Source organism: Scyliorhinus torazame, chromosome 2 (assembly GCF_047496885.1).
Source record: "Scyliorhinus torazame isolate Kashiwa2021f chromosome 2, sScyTor2.1, whole genome shotgun sequence".
Lineage (NCBI taxonomy): Eukaryota > Metazoa > Chordata > Chondrichthyes > Carcharhiniformes > Scyliorhinidae > Scyliorhinus > Scyliorhinus torazame.
The window spans coordinates 241,802,379-241,819,752 of record NC_092708.1 but is presented as its reverse complement, the minus strand read 5'-3'; the positions used below and the strand labels follow the sequence as shown (position 1 = coordinate 241,819,752).

Sequence of the window (17,374 nt, the reverse complement as noted above, 5' to 3'; positions counted from 1 at the left end):
CGTCAACCGGCTCCTCTGCAAGGCTGGGTCCGATTTCTACCTCACCTTGCTGGCCTATCGCTCAGCCCCACTGTCCACTGGCCTGTCGCCAGCCCAGCTGCTCATGGGTCGCACCCGGAGGACGACGGTGCCATCCATTCATGTCCTAGACCTCGACCACGTTCCGGTCCTTCAACAAATGCAGCTGTCTCGTGCACAGCACAAGGCGGCTCATGACGCCCGTGCAGCTGATCTCCTGGCTCTGGCTCCAGATGACGTTTGCATCCATCTTCCGGATGGTGGCTGGTCTGCAACCGCTGTGGTTCTTCGGCAGGTGGCTCCCCGCTCGTTCCTGGCTCGTCTACCGGATGGTTCCATTCTGCGCCGCAATCGACGTGCCCTTCGTCTCATTCCGCGCTCGCTACATGATCCTACACCATTGCCACGCCCTCCTGTTGACCCTGACCTGGACTATGCAGAGATCCCGGTCACTCTGCATCCTCCTCGCTCTGACGCAGTCCAGCCCGCTCCTCAGCCGGCGGCTCCCGACCCACCCTTGAGGCGGTCAACCAGAATTCGTCGCGCACCTCAGAGACTTAGGGCGGGATTCTCCACTCCCGCGCCAAAGTGCCCACGCCGTCGTGAACGCCGTCGAGGTTCGCGACGGCGTGAAACGGCCCCGATCCCGACCGATTCTACACGTGCCAGGCCTTGTCGCCGCGTAAAGGCGGCGCCACATAGATGACGCGGGGTCGCGGAAGGAAGGAGGTCCTCCTTCAGAGAGGACGGCCCGACGATCAGTGGGCACCGATCGCGGGCCATGCCACATTTGAGGTACCCCCCGGTGCAGAATCCCCCCCCCAGTGTTCCCGCTCTGTTCCCGATGGCAGCGATCAGGTGTGGACGGCGCCGGGGGGAACCCGCCGTTTTGGCCTAGCCGCTCGGCCCATCCGGGCCTGAGAATAGCGGGGGTGCCGGAGAATCGCCATTTTGGGTGTCTCCGGCGATTCTCCGGCCTGCCGCCCGCGGAACACGATGGGGCCGTTCCCGTCGCTTGGGAGAATTGCGGGAGGGCGCCGGACCGGCGTCCCGGGAATTTTTGGCGCCCAGGCGATTTTCCCAACCGGCGTGGGAGTGGAGAATCTCGCCCATAATTTGTGAACTTTGTGGACATACGGACTTTCTGATTTGTTCTGTTCTTCCGTTTAATCGTTCAAGTGGTTTGTATATAGTGTTCATCTCGTTATTTGTGTGACATACTGTTTTTCTGCACCAGGCACCTTCCCATGTAAATAGCTTAATTTTCATTTTTAAAAAAAAATTTATTAAAGGTTTTCATAAAATATCAATAACAAAATGAAAAAGAAACCCAACAGGGTTAAGTACAAAACACAGTCCAGAAAAACAACCCTCCATACCCCCCTCCCTCCCTGTAGATAAATAATAAATTAACATTAACACCCTGACTTAATACAAGTATATACACCCCCTCAGACCCTCCAGTGTAAATAACAAAAACAAAAAAAAACAAAAAATAAATAAAGTGCCACCCCCCCTCACCAATGTCTACCGCTCTGCCAGGAAGTCTAAGAACGGTCGCCACCGCCTAAAGAACCCTTGTACCGACCCTCTCAAGGTGAATTTCACCCTCTCCAACTTAATAAACCCCGCCATATCGTTGATCCAGGATTCCACGCTTGGGGGCCTCGCATCCTTCCACTGAAGCAGAATCCTTCGCCGAGCTACCAGGGACGCAAAGGCCAGAATTCCGGCCTCTTTCGCTTCCTGCACTGCTGGCTCCCCTGCAACCCCAAATATTGCGAGCCCCCAGCCCGGTTTGACCCTGGATCCTACCACCCTCGACACAGTCCTCGCTACGCCCTTCCAAAATTCCTCCAGCGCTGGGCATGCCCAGAACATATGGGTGTGGTTTGCTAACACACCTGTCCTATAAATAGCTTTGTTTTCATGGACATAGTCCTGTAACTATTTCGCACACACATAGGGTGTCATTCTCCGACCCCCCGCCGGGTTGGAGAATCGCCGGGGGCTGCCGTGAATCCCGCCCCCGCCGGTTGCCGAAGTCTCCGGTACCGGATATTCGGCGGGGGCGGGAATCGGGCCGCGCCGGTTGGCGGCCCCCCACCCTGCTGGACTCTCCGGCCCGGATGGGCCGATGTCCCGGCGATAAATTGCCTGTCCCGCCGGCATGGATTAAACCACCTTTTCAACGGCGGGACTAGGCGGCGTGGGCAGGCTCCGGGGTCCTGGGGGGGGCGCGGGGCGATCTGGCCCCGGGGGGTGCCCCCATGGTGGCCTGGCCCGCGATCGGGGCCCACCATGTCTCCACCATGGCGGAGGCAGAAGAGACTCCCTCCACTGCGCATGCGTGGGAAACTGTCAGCGGCCGCTGACGCTCCCGCGCATGCGCCGCCCGGGGATGTCATTTCCGCGCCAGCTGGCGGGGCAACAAAGGCCGTTTCCGCCAGCTGGCGGGGCAGAAATTCCTCCGGCGTCGGCCTAGCCCCTCAATGTTGGGGCTCGGCCCCCAAAGATGCGGAGCATTCCGCACCTTTGGGGCGGCGCGATGCCCGTCTGATTGGCGCCGTTTTGGGCGCCAGTCGGCGGACATCGCACCGTTTCGGGAGAATTTCGCCCATAGTCAGGAACATTCACCATACACTATTTATTGCCACGCAGGTACATTTTTAATAAAAGGGGGGATGTCATAATATACGCCAGTATATCATGGTGCAGACACACTGATGGACACACAGTGGGACCAATCAACACACACAACACCGCAGCCAATCACCAGTGAGAGCACACGCACTATAAAGACAGGGGGCATCAGAGTTCCCGCTCATTCGAGTTGCAGCTAGCTAGGAGGACTGAGCTCACAGCCTGTAACACAGACATTCACCGTTTGCTGAGTGCATCAACTGGTTAGGAGAAGGCAAAGGTCTTTAGTTAAAGCTCGTATCGTACTTACCCACAGTCTGAGTATGTTTAAACAGTTAATGATTCAATAAAAAAGTGTTGCACTATTTCAAGTGTTGGTGACCTGTATGTGATCCAGAACACCCAACACATCAGAAGGTGCTAATGTGGGCAGGAGTCAGACATTGTCATACGATGTGGAGCACCGGAGCTCATCGCAGAGCAGGCTGTCATCATCCTCCATCCCATGGACCAGACTCTCTTTCACTGCCAACCCAGTGCCCCCAGCTCGTAGTGCCGCAGGTATGTAATGGACGGAGGGTGCATGCGGGTGGTTTGGTGGTGTGGGAGGTGAGGGGATTTGGTGGTGTGGGAGGTGCGGGTCTGGGATGGTGGTGTTCGTGCCCCTGGCCAGTGACCCCACTCCCCTCTGATCAGTGAAGCTTGTCGAGACGAATGCATCCTGTGCGCACTGGCCCTGGCGTTGTGCAGCCTCCTGTGCCTGGCCAGCCCCACGTCTCGCTCATTGTCCCCCACACCCTCAAGCTCCTCATCTGACGAGGCCTGCTCTTCCTCCTCAAGCTCCTCCAGCATATTGCCCCTCTGCTGGGCTACATTGTGGCGGATGCAGCAGACCACTATGATGCGGGCTACCCCCCTAGCATCGTACTGGAGGGCCCCTGATGCGCATCTTCAGGACCCCGAAGCACCTCCTGACAACACCCCTGGTTGCCGGATGGGCATCATTGTAGTGGGTCTCCGCGTCGATCTGTGGCGTCCGTATAGGCGTCATCAGCCACGACCACAACGGGTAACCCCTATCGCCCAGAGCCAGAGCCGCAGCCGGGCAGGTGGGGGGGGGGGGGGGATGCACCTCAAACATGTCAGGGGTCACCGAGTTTTCCAAGATGAAAGAGTCATGTATACTGCCCGGGTATCGGGTGCAGACGTGCATAATCCGCATCTGATGGTCACAGGTGAGCTGAACGTTCATGGAGTGGTAGCCCTTTCTGTTTGTGAACATCGGCCTGTTATCCGCCGGTGGCCATCGGGTGACATGCATCCCATTGATCACCCCCTGGACCCCCTGCTTATCTGCAGCTAGAGTTGGACCCTGTCTCTTGACAGTATGTTACCATTAATATGCACAGGGTCCTATATGAGTCTACATGGTTGCCTTTTGGAGTGTCCTCTGCCTGTGCTATTTTTCAATGCGTCATGGAGAGTATCTTGCAAGGGTTGCCACCTATTGGTATTTATGTAGACGGCATCTTGATTACAGGAGTTTCGGAGCAAGAGCATTTGGATAATTTGGAGGCTGTGTTTAAATACTTCTCGGAGGTAGAAATCTGTTTACTTTGCGCAAAGTGCATCTTTCAGGCGAAGAAGTGATCTACCTAGGTTATTGGGTGGACCGCGAAGGTTAACCCGTTTCGGAGAAGGTGTGCGCAATCCAACAGGCCCCCACCCCGATGGACGCTTCGGTTTTTCGTTCTTTTCTCGGCCTCATAAATTATGATGGGAAGTTTCTCCCCAATCTGGCAGTCATGCTGGCCCCATTACACCTTCTGTTGAAGAAGAATCACTCCTGGGTTTGGGGTCAGCTGCAGGAAACCGCATTTCAGCAGGTGAAGCAACAATTGTCGTCATCCAGGTTACTAACCCACTATGATCCTGCAAAGCCTTTGATCATCACATGTGATGCATCCCCATATAGTAATGGGGCCGTCCAGTCCCACAAGATGGAGAACGGAACCAAGCGGCCGATAGTATGTAGCCATCTGGGATGGCCACTTACAACAAGAAACATGGACGTTCGCACAGCCCAATGGGAAATAGGGACAATGTAAGATTCAGGCAGGCGCAGAGCCTGCATGTATATTCGTGAGCAGAGAATCCAGACAGCATCAAAACCCCCAACCGATTAGCATTTTAATGGCCCATCTCCGTAAGACAAAGGATTGATACTCAGGTAACCGATACAAGCCCAGACATTTCGCCGTCACTCCCTTTACGCAGGAAGCATAAATAGCAAGGTCAATGACCGCTTAGGACACGTCCAGCCATCAAGGCACCCGCCCCTTTATTGGCTCAGATCGAGGGCAGTGATCGAGAACTGCCCAATTAATTGGGTCCAAACCTAAGGACCGCCCAAAAGAGCGCAAAACCCCCCGAGGATAAAGAGAAACACCGCCATGTGTTCGATCTCTTTTGGACCTGGCGCTCCGGCAACGTCCATCTCCAATCGCAGCACCACCAGAAGCAAGTTCAAGTTCAACGTCTGCTACCAGACTGAGCCCAGCTGAACAGCAGTTACTTCTTCAGACCCGGTAGATCCAGATTCGAACAAAGGCCACTGTTCCTCTGACCTAAGCCGGGTGACTGAAGTTAAGTACAGGTTGTCATAGTTGTTAGGTGTAGTTTAACTAGTAGTGTTTATTTTGCATGTGTAAATTGATCTTGTGTGTAAATAAAGTACCATTGATCTTGAACTAACTAACTGGTTGTTTGGCTCTTTGATCGATACCCGGTTGAACCTTATGGCGGTATCATTTGATACCTGGCGACTCTGAGAGCATACCATATCACTATCTAGATAAAAGGGCAACCTTATTGACTGCCATATTTAGAGCAAGCAAAAAAGGCAACAAGTGTTCACCTCCCGCACATTGACTGCAGCGGAAAAGAAATGTGCACAGATCGAGAAGGAGGGTCTGGCGGCGGTCTTTGTGGTGAAATACTTCCACCAGTATGTTTATGGCCGCCACTTTGCTATTGCGACCGATCATAAGCCTCTGCTTGGACTTTTCAGAGAGGATAAGCCGGTTCTGCCCATTGTTTCCACCCGGATCCAGCGCTGGGTTTTGCTGCTCGCTGCCTATTCTTTGGAGCATAAACCAGAGACGCAGATAGTGAATGCCAATGCACTGAGCCAGTTGCCTTTGTCGACCGGCCCCACGACGGGTGAGGTGGTTGTGACCCTGGATTTTATGGAGTTATTACCTGTCATGGCATCGTGGAACCATGAGTGGACCCAGACAGACCCGGTCCTATCCAAGGTTTGGCACGTAGTCTTATATGGTGGGCAACATAGACCGCACCTGGGCGAGTTGAGGCCATTTTCCTCCAAGCTGTCTGAATTCAGCGTAGAAGACGATATCCTGTTGTGGGGGACGCGTGTGGGCAGGAGCTGATACCTTTTCACATGAACTTCACTGTAGTGTAAGCCTACGTGTGACAATATTAAAGATAAAGATTATAAAGGACCTCCACAATGGTCATCCGGGCGTGACAAAAATGAAAATGTTGCCGCAGAGTTATGTCTGGAAGCTTCCGCCAGCCATGCCCCTGCACCACCCGGCCAGGCTAGGCTTGGGTACGCTTACATGCCGACTGTGCTGGCCCTTTTCAAGGGTCCATATTCCTCTTTTTCATTGATGCCTAATCAAAGTGGCTCAATGTACATAGGATGGCAGGAACAACGTCCTGTGCAACCATAGAGAAGATGCGTTTATCTTTTAGCACGCATGGCCTGCCCGAGGTGCTGGTCACGGAGAATGGCAATCCTTTCATAAGTGAGGAGTTTGCAGGTTTCAGGAAGATGAATGGTGTACGGCATATTCGCATCGCTCCACCCAGCTTCCAATGGGTTGGTGCAGCGTGCAATGCAGACATTAAAACGGGGCCTCGAGAAACAGTCTTCTGTGTCCATGGACACTAGACAGGCTTGTTTTTTGTTTTGTTACAGAACCATTCCGCATACGTTGACTGGGGTAACTCCCGTGGAACTCCTAGTTGGCTGCATACTTCGTACCCGACTCAGCATGGTCTTTTCGGACATTCACACGAAAGTACTCCAAAATCAGCAATAGCAGGGGCATGGCCCTTCTCGACATCGGCCAGTCTGGCAGTTTGCACCCGGAGACCTAGGGTGGAATTCTCCGTTGCTGAGGCTAAGTGCCGGCGCAAACGGAGAATCCGCGGGAATTTCATGACCAGAAAATCGGAATGAACCCCTCACCAATTCCGTTACTGGTGAGGGGCTAGCTCCGGCACCACATAAAAAGCCCATGGATCGCGAGGAAAACGGCCGGAGAATCGCGGGTCCCGGGCCACACATGCGCAGGGCTGATGCCTGCATCATTCGCTCCAGAAAACATGGCGTCTGCCGTGCTGGAAGCCTAACCCGCCAACCCCGACCCCACCGCCCATGCCCTGTCCATCTCTAACCACTCCTTCCAGCCCTAGAAGGAGCACCCCAGCCAGCGGCACAGATCCCAGACGAGTGTGGAGTGTGAAAACAAAAACTATTGGGGAGTTTCCAATACCATCAATGAGGTGAGAAGCTCTGAGATTTCTGGGCATGAGTGGTTTCTGCAGGAAATTTATGCCAAATTTCAGCAGTGCGGTTGCTCCACTGACTGAACTTCTGAAAAAAGCACGGGACATTTCAGTGGACATTGGAATATCAGGAGGCATTCGATAATCTGAAAACTGTGTGAACCACTGAGCCCATGTTGTGACACATAATTATGACAAGCAATTTAAGGTGGCAATTGATGCGAGTGATGTGGGCTTTAGTGCTGGACTCCTGCAGGAAGGTGACTAAAGGATGGAAATTTTGCTTGGAAATTAAATAATTCTCAAAAGAAATATTCAACCATTGAGATGGAGACATTGGGGTGAATCCACCACTGGGTGGGATTTTCCATTCTGCCTGCAGTGCACCCCTGCCCGTGGGTTTCCTGGCTACGTGAGGTGGCTACAATGGGAAATCCCATTGGCCAGTGGCTGAACAGAGAATCCTGCTGCCAGTGATGGCACGTTGCTGAGGAACACACGGCTGGGGAGGTGCAGAATTCACCCCATTGAGTTTGGTATTGGTGTTACAACATTTTGACATTCATGTTGATAACAATTCATCAGAGACAATTGTATATCAAGACCATAATCCATTAATTTTGTTTGTAAAAGTTTAAGGATCAAAATGCAAGACTGTTGAGATAGAAATTATTGTTGCAACCATTTGACTTAAAAGTTATACATGTAGCAGGATGGGAAAAGTACAATTGTCAATGCTTTATCACAACATTGAAGTGTGAAAAGACTGGAACATTCGTAGGTGGAAAAGAAAGACTGAAATGGATGATGCTCATGTTTAGGTTTGCATGTTTAAAATACAATATATGTATCTTATAGAGTATAAGTTGTGTTTATTAATGAGAAATGTTTAGAGGTAAAAGGCTTTGGAAAAATGGAGCCATCTTTTTTATATTGCCAGTTCATTTTCTTAAGGGGCGGTATGATAAATGTAGGAATTTCAGATATATTGTACTTTAAATGTTTGGTGAAGTAAGGGTTAAAAGCCTAGGTTAGAGTGTGTTTGACTGCCAAAGTCATGTTTGGAACAAAATCCTGGTTTCAAATACAACAAAGCTTTTAGGAGCCAGAGATACATTGCCCCCATCCCCCTCATCTGGGGAGGACTGCGCCTCTTCCTGCTGCTACTCCACTCCGCCGTCCTCTGCCTGCGGCACATCGCCCCTCTGCTGGGCTATATTGTGCAGGACGCAGCACACTACAATGATGCGGCCGACCCTATCTGGCCGATACTGGAGGGCGCCCCCAGAGAGGTCCAGGCACCTGAAACGCATCTTCAGCACGTCAAAGCACCTCTCAATCACTCCCCTTGTCGCTACATGGGCATCATTGTAGCGGTTCTCCGCCTCATTACGTGGCCTCCGTATAGGCGTCATCAGCCACGATCGCAATGGGTAGCCCCTGTCGCCCAGCAACCAGCCCCTCAGCCGGGGATGGGGTCCCTCGTACATGTCGGGGATGTATGATTGCGACAACACGTATGAGTCGTGTACACTGCCCGGGTAACGGGCGCAGATGTGCAGGATCATCATGCGGTGGTCGCAGACCACCTGTATGTTCATCGAATAGGTCCCCTTCGTATTGGTGAACACAGCCCTGTTATCTGCAGGTGGCCGCACGGCGACGTGCATCCCATCAATCGCGCCCTGGACCATGGGGAACCCGGCCACAGCAGAGAAGCCCACGGCCCGGGCATCCTGGCTGGCCCGGTCCACAGGGAAGTGGATGTAGCGGTGCGCAATGGCATATAGGGCGTCTGTCACTGCCCGCATGCACCGGTGCACCAATGTCTGCGATATGCCGGACAGGTCCCCACTCGGTGCCTGGAATGACCCCGTTGCATAAAAGTTCAGTGCCACCGTAACCTTGATGGACACGGGGAAGAGGGTGTCCCCCGCTAGTGCCACGCGGTGACAGGCGCGCCAGCAGGTGGCAGATGTGTGCCACGGTTTCCCGGCTCAACCGGAGTCTCCTCCTACATTCCCGGTCTGTGAGGTCCTGGTATGACTGCCGGGAACGGTACACACGGGGCGTCCTCGGGTGCCTCCGTTGCCGTGGGGCCGCGACGTCCTCCTCCCCCTCCTCGTCCTGTCGGGCGTGTGTCCCTCCAGCCTGGTCGGCTGCCGCCTGCCCCTCTGATGCAGCCTGCGCCGCCTCTCTGGCACGCTCCTCCTACTCATCCAGGGCAACATGGACATTAGCGGCTGCCGCCATGGCGGCCAACATTGCTGGCTGACCGGAAAACATGATGGCCTGGGGGTGGGGGGGAATGACGACATGTCATCATTGCCCATACCCCCTCCTCCCCCCAGCCAGGTGGCATGGACCGCATGGGTCCGACTGTTGGAGGCTGGCACCTGGCCAGGTGGACCAACTCACTTGCCCTCGCACCCCCCCTCCCCGGCATGGACCCCCCCCCCCTCGTCCCCCTCCCTGGCACGGACCACCCCCCCTCCCCGGCATGGACCCCCCCGGCATGGACCCGTCCCCCCCGTCGGCACGCACCTCCATGCCCCCTCCCCGGCACGGACCCCTGTCCCCCTCCCCGGCAGTCATCCTCCCGTCCCCGGCACTCACCCCCCCCTTCCGGCACTCCCACGGGGCCCAGCCCACTCTAACCCCCCCCCCCCCCGCCGCACACACACACACACACACACACACACACACAACCCTACACACACCTCTCCCCCACACATACAGACTGCGGCCACGCCATCGCCTCTCCAGCGGCCAACCCCCCAGGCCGTCACCCACCTCCACGCTGGTCGGGGTCAACCATGAGCACTGGTTGACGCCAATTAATAGGTGGTTTGATTTACGCCGACGTGACCCGTGATCACATCGGCGGGACTTCGGCCCATCCGGACGGGAGAATATCGGCAGCCCCGAAATCCATTGCCTTGCGCCCACCCGTGCCATTCTCCGAGGTGTGCGGCGCGATTGACGCCCCGCCGACTTTTCTCCCTTCGGAGAATTCGGCGGGCGGCGGGGGCGGGATTCACGACAGCCCACGGCGATTCTCCGACCCGGTGGGGGTCGGAGAATCTCGCCCCATATTCTGATTTATTCATGCAATCACTTCAGGCGCATAGTATCTTTTACTCACAGTCTGACAAAATATAAATAAATAGTGAGGTTTTGGTCCAGAGTATCCTAGTCACTGTTGGGGTCTGGTCTAGCATCGTAATATAACAAAAAGGCTATCAATTGCAGGTCGTCATTAAGAGGATAAGGGGATCATTGATCCTACAACCCTGCCACCCCCAAAAGCAAAACAGAAAATAAAACACTCCATCGGGAATCGTGGTGGAACCAACATCGATGTCACCTTGTAAAAGGGAAGGGAAGGTGTTGATAAATGCACATTTTGATGAGAATGGGGTAGAATAAGGGAATGGAACAATGCAGAGAGCTCTGTAGGGAGATGGCACACATCAATCAAGCTGAGCATGAATCACGTTATCTGCACTTCCAAGATTTTAGGAATTTATTTGATGCAACGTGTCAAATTTGGTGAAAGGATGTTATCCAAATCTTCCTTCGCTAATCCCCGGGCGTTAGGCAGCCAAAAGGAGAGCCTAACCCCGACATTGCAGAAACCGCAGTGTGGCTAAAACTACTTACAACACACTTGCTTTTCAAATGGTAAAAAGCTATTGGTCTTATTTTAGCCAATGTTCACCCCTCAAGAATCAATGGAAATTGTCTCCTCGGATCAGTATGTTACACTTCCGATTAAAATGCCTAAATGTGGTGATGCAAACATTTAGAAGTAGTCTGGCTTAGCACAGGGTGAAAGAGCTGGCTTTTAAAGCAGACCAAGGCAGGCCAGCAGCACGGTTCAATTCCTGTAACATCCTCCCCGAACAGGTGCGGAATGTGGCGATTTTCATTTAATTTCAAATGCTTCCTAAAAAGTAACCTCTGTTAGTAGATGCTCGCTCATGTGTCTAAATTCAAGCCAGGCTACAATATAAATTACAGAAAAAATGTTTGAAAAGTTAATAAAATACAATTTCATTTCACATTGTGTTAAAAATGTGAAATCTTTAAACTTAAATTCCCACTTTAAAGATAATGATTTGAAAATTATTTCCTAAAGCAAAAGTACTATGATTGTTCATTTTTAGAAGAAGCATTTTATAGAGTCCAATTGTGCCAAGACATGTTATTTGGGGTGATTGGGTCTGAGTGCTGAGGACAGTTCAGAATAAAGTTGATGTTGGATTGAAAATCAAGCCTTACCAGGTGGGATGAAAAGGGTGCCTCGGACCCTGCCGTCTCTGACTGGGATCCTGCTCACCCCTTTCTTCATGAACCAACGTTGGTTGGTGGAAGTGGCCAGAGGCTGGTGTGGGAGCTGCTCCAGGCTCCAGTGTCCATCAAAGACCTCGATGTGGAGAGAGAGGGGAGAGGAGGCCACGTCCCTCTTGACGAGGCGAGTGAATGGAGTGTGGGGGCTGAGCGACCAGACGAGCCCCATGGGCTGTGTGCCGGTGTAGTGGCCGCCCAGGGCCGGGGAGTGAGCCAGGTCCAGGTGGCCGCGTGCGTCCGCCAGGTACAAGGCGGAGGAGCGGAAGAGCTGCTCCTTCTCGTCGCGGAGCCAAGCCTTCATGGTGACCTGCTGGAGCGGGGCGAGGCCGCTCACCCGCACCCGGAGCGGCTGGTCGAAGAGGGAGTCGGGGCTGGGCTGAAGCTGGACACTCACGGCCATGGCGGCTCGGTGAGGCAGGGGGAGGGGGCGGCGCAGGAAGGAGCGGGAGCTGCTGCCAGCCACCCGGGGCAGGCTGCACAGGAACATGGAAACCAGGGGCAGTGACTGGCAGCCGGAGTGAGGGATGGCCCACACCGTTTGCAGCTTGGTCTGTTGCAATGGTTCTCCAACTCTCTGGGAGGTTCCACCCTCTCTCATCTGTTGTGAGCGCCCAGTTTTCCATCGGGATTGGGCACAAGGCCACTCCCTGGGAACACAGCAGCTTTTTTTGGTATTTGTGTTTTGCATCGCCTCATGGTGCAAACCAGACCCTTCCAGTCAGGTGAGAAAAAAACTCACCGCACCTCAACAGCACTGAAGCTGCAGAGAAACAGGCCATTTGTCCCACCCTGCTCACTCCCCAAAACCTTTCAAATTCCTCTGTCTCTCGGTGGCGGCGATGTGCTGAACAGAGAAAGGTGGCTCTCCCGTGTGAACTTCCCATTAGACCCTTTGCACCGGAAAGGTGGACACGGGAACAACCAACCTTCTCCCCCTCGGTCGAGCAGTGTTGAACGTCGAGATGGAAGACACATTGCTCATGGTCCATTTATATTTGTCTTCGATCTCCAGGTTGAACACTTGCTCGACCTAGGGGGAGGGGGAGACGGTAGATGTACACCTAAATGGGAGGGGGGGGGGGGAGAACAAAACATGGGGTTTGCCGAAAGGGATGGAGTGCCTGGCAGAAAGGGGGTGGGGGAGAAGACAATGGGAGGGGAGGCAACAGGAGGGCGGAATAGGCGGGTGGGTGAGGTCACATGGGGGGGGGGGTATCGGGGACTAGGAGGGGAGGGAAAGAGGGAGGGCAGAATACTGGCTACAACAGGTCGCACATGGAGGCCGCCAGAAGAAAGAAGACAACGGTGGCCCACAAACAAAGGGAAACCCCGGCATTCAGGGGCATATCCATGTGGGAGGTATGGCTGACCCTGCAGGGGGGGGGGGGGGGGGACAGACAGAAACCCCCCACCAGAATACTCACCTTGAATGTAAGGGGACTAATACCTGGAACATGAGGGGACTTAACGGCCCAGTGAAAAGATCCAGAGTCTTCGCCCACGTGAAAAACTTGAGGGCCGACATGGTCTTCCTGCAGGAGACACACCTGAGGGAGAAGAAAAAGTTGGATAGGACAGATCTACCATGCGTGCTACAGACAAGGGCAAGGAGGGGGTGGGAGGTGGTGGCATGCTGTTTAATAAAAGAACGGCCTTTACAGTGATGAATAAGGTGACAGACCCAGGAGAAGGGTATGTCATGATCAGCGGTGTCCTGGATGGGCCACCGATATTGTTTGCGAATACATATGGCCCCAATTAGGATGATGCTGACTTCATCAAAAATTAATAATAACAATCTTTATTGTCACATGTAGGCTTACACGAACACTACAATGAAGTTACTGTGAAAATCCCCTAGTCGCCACACTCCGGCGCCTGTTCGGGTCACAGAGAGAGAATTCAGAATGTCCACATTACCTAACAGCACGACTTTCGGGACTTGTGGGACGAAACCAAAGCACCCGGAGGAAACCCACGCTGACACATGGAGAATGTGCAGACTCCAGTGACCCAAGCCGGGAATCGAACCTGGAGCTAACCACTGCGCTACCGTGCCGCCCCTAGCAGAAATCCCCGATGTCGACTCCCACCAACTCATCATGGAGGGAGACTTCAACTGTGTACAGGACCTAAGGATGGACAAATCCAACCCCAAATCAGGGAAACAATTGGCCATGGTAAGGGAACTGAACACCTTTATCGAACAGATGGGGGGTGGACCCATAGAGGTTCAGTGACCCGGTGGACAAAGAGTTCTCCCTCGCCCAAGTCCACAAAGTATACTCCCGAATTGATCTTTTTGTAATGGGTAAATCGGTGCTTCCAGGGATAGGAGGGGCGGAATACACCACAATATTAATCTCCAACGATGCACCACACTACATGGATGTGAAGTTGGTGATGGGCTGAGCCCAGCGCCCCCCCCCATGGAGGCTTGACACAGCCCCCCTCACTACAAGGCATTCTGTGAGAGAATGCCACAAGCCATCGGCGGGTGTGTATCCTGCAACCAGAACAAGGAGGTCTCACCCTCCACATTCTGGAAGGCACTGAAGGTGGTGATAAAGGGGGAAATAATAGCGTACAAGGCACTCCTGTACAGGAAGGAGAGGGCAGCTGGGCAACAGCAGATCGATTCCATACTGGAGGTGGATTGGCCCCTACCGTGGAACTACTGGCGGAGAGGGAAAAAGTGACAAACGGAATTTGACCTGCTCTCCACCGGGAAAGCAGTGCACCAACTCTGCCAGACAGGGAGATCTTCTACAAACATGGAGATAAGGCCAGCCGCCTGTTGGCACATCAGCTGAGAAAGCAGGCAGCCACAAGGGAGGTAGCATAAATTAGACACAGCATCAAATAAGATCAATGAGGCCTTTGCGACCTTTTGCCAGGAGCTGTACATCACCGAGCCCCCGGATGGGCACTCGAAGATGAGGCAGTTTCTCGATGGGCTGGACATACCAGCTGTGGGGGAGAAAAAGGGGCAGGGGCTGGAAGCACCACTAGAACTGGGGAAGTCATGGAAAGCAGTAACTGCATGCAGTTGAGGAAGGCACCGGGTCCGCATGGATTCCCGGTGGACTTCTATAAAATGTTCAATGCCTCGCTATCGAGAAGAACCCTGCCGCCCATGCTGGCAGAGGCCTCGCTATCACTGATATATATATATATATATCCCTAAAAAAGACAAAGATCCAATAGAGCATGGGTCATACAGACCACCTCCTCAACACTGATGCCAAAGTTCTGGCGAAGGAGGGTTGTGTCCCAGAGGTGGTCGCGGAAGATCAGACCGGTTTGTCAAGGGCAGGCAATTAATAATGAAAATCAGATGCCTGCTGAACATGATTATGACCCACCCAGGGAGGAGAGACCAGAAGTGATCATCTCCCTAGGCGCAGGGAAGGCGTCATGGAGGTTCTGGAACGGTTTGGGTTTGGGCCAGGGTTCACCTGGTAGGTGAAACTACTGTAAAGCACTCCCATGGCGAGCTTACAGATGAACACCACCAGCTCTAAATGCTTCTGGCTACACAGAGGCAGAAGGCACGGATGCCCGTTGTCCCCGTTACTTTTTGCCCTGGCAATTGAGCCACTGGCCATTGCTTTCATATTTACGAAGGTATGGAGAGGCATTCATAGGGGAGACATGGTTCTCAGAGTCTCATTCTATATGGATGACCTGCTCCACTATGTCTCGAATCCACTAGCCAGTATGGGAGGAATAATGGAATTCCTATCAGAGTTTGGACTTTCTCAGGTTACAACTCAGGCACAAATTTCCGGTAAAATCCACTCATGCCAAGAAATCACATTATTTCCCTTTGTGTCGAGGGTATCGGAAACTTCCCAATAACTTTTGTTTTCACATTCCATGGGACCATTCGACCCTGTCCAATTGTATGGCCAAGGAAAGTGACTTGGGCTTTTCCAAATTCACTTTTGGCTATGTTTACCACCAAACCCGCCTCCTGAAATCGATCGAATAACTCCATCAGATGCTTTAAATGCTCTTTCCATGTCTGACTAAAAATTACCAGATCGTCGATGTATACCGCACAATTAGGTAATCCTGAAATGACTTTGTTAGATAACCGTTGAAATGTGGCTGGAGCGGTTTTTCATGGCAAATGGCATAACTTTCAATTGGTATATACCATCTGGAGTCACAAAAGCTGAAATCTCCTTCGCCCTTTCGAATAAAGATACCTGCCAGTAACCTTTAAGTTAATCCAGTTTGAAAATAAAAGCTGATTGTCCCACCTTCTCAATGCAATCCTCCAAACGTGGGATAGGATAAGAGTCCATTGTTGTAACTGCAGTAACCTTTCTATAGTCCACACACAACTGTTGGGTACCGTCCAGTTTCGGTACCATCACTATGGGTGAGCTCCATTGGCTGCAACCCACTTCAATGATGCCATTTCTAAGCATACTTTCAATTTCCTTGTTAACCTGCGCCAATTTTAAAGGGTTAAGTCTATATGGATATTGTTTAATTGGAACAGCATTTCCCACATCTACATCATGTATAGCCATTTTAGTACTTCCCAACTTACCTCCATAAACTTGCCCATGTGATATCAATAACTCTTTCAGGTCGGTTCGTTTTTCTTCTGGAAGGTAACTCAACTTTTAAGAACATCCTCATTTTCCAATTTAATTTGAGGGATGTCAAATTCAAAGTCATCTGGATTCGGTTCTTCACTTTGAGTTAGAATCATTAAAACCTCCTCCTTTTGCTCTCCTTCCCTTTCAAAGTACCTTTTAAGCATATTCACATAATAATAATCACTTATTGTCACAAGTAGGCTTCAATGATGTTACTGTGAAAAGTCCCTAGTCGCCATATTCCGGTGCCTGTTCGGGAAGGCCGGTACGGGAATTGAACCCGCGTTGCTGGCCTTGTTCTACATTACACGCCAGCTGTTTAGCCCACATGACACACTCGATGAGTTTTCCTTCTATCTGGTGTTTTTGCCACATAACTCATCTCACTTAATTTCCTTTCAATCTGATACGGTCCACAAAACCTTGCTTTTAAAGGTTCACCGACCACTGGAAACAATACTTAAACTTTATCTCCACTGGCAAAATTACGAACTTTTGCTTTCTTGTCCGCTACCCGTTTCACCACATGTCGTGCAACTTTTAAATGTGTAGCCAATTCTCCTGCTCTATTTAATCGTTCCCTAAAATTTGACACGTAATCCAATAATGTAATTTCCGACTGCTCACTCACCAATTTTTCCAGAATCAATTTAAGTGGTCCTCTTACCTCATGACCAAAAATTAGTTCAAAAGAACTGAATCTGGTTGACTCATTAGGTGCATCCCTAATTGCAAACAGTACGAATGGAATTCCTTTATCCCAATCCTCTGGATAATCTTGACAATAAGCCCTGAACTTTGTCTTTAATGTCTGATGGCACCTTTATAACGCTCCCTGCGATTCTGGATGGTTCGCAGTTGATTTAAATTATTTTATTCCTAAACTATCCATAACTTCTTTGAATAACCTTGAGGTAAAATTTGATCCTTGATCCGATTGTATTTCTGTGGGTAGTCCATATCTAGTAAAGAACTTAAGTAACTCCTCCGCAATCTTTCTAGCTGTAATACTGCGTACTGGAATGGCCTCTGGAAACTGAGTAGACACATCCATTACAGTCAAAAGATATTGATTCTCACTTTTCATTTTAGGAAGCGGTCCTACGCAATCAATTAAGAGTCTTGTAAAAGGTTCCTCAAATGCT

General features: G+C 51.8%; 1 protein-coding gene across 1 annotated transcript in view; it reads right to left on the bottom strand.

Annotated features, from left to right (window-relative positions):
• Window positions 1–12,366, bottom strand: part of LOC140396855 (acyl-coenzyme A thioesterase 1-like) — a 47,787-nt gene extending 35,421 nt beyond the window's left edge. The window contains exon 1 of the mRNA XM_072485637.1: window positions 11,545–12,366. Within this exon, the coding sequence (XP_072341738.1) occupies window positions 11,545–12,301 (757 nt within the window). The 5' untranslated portion in view covers window positions 12,302–12,366. The remainder of the gene's footprint in view (window positions 1–11,544) is intronic.
• Between the last annotated feature and the right edge of the window lie 5,008 nt (window positions 12,367–17,374).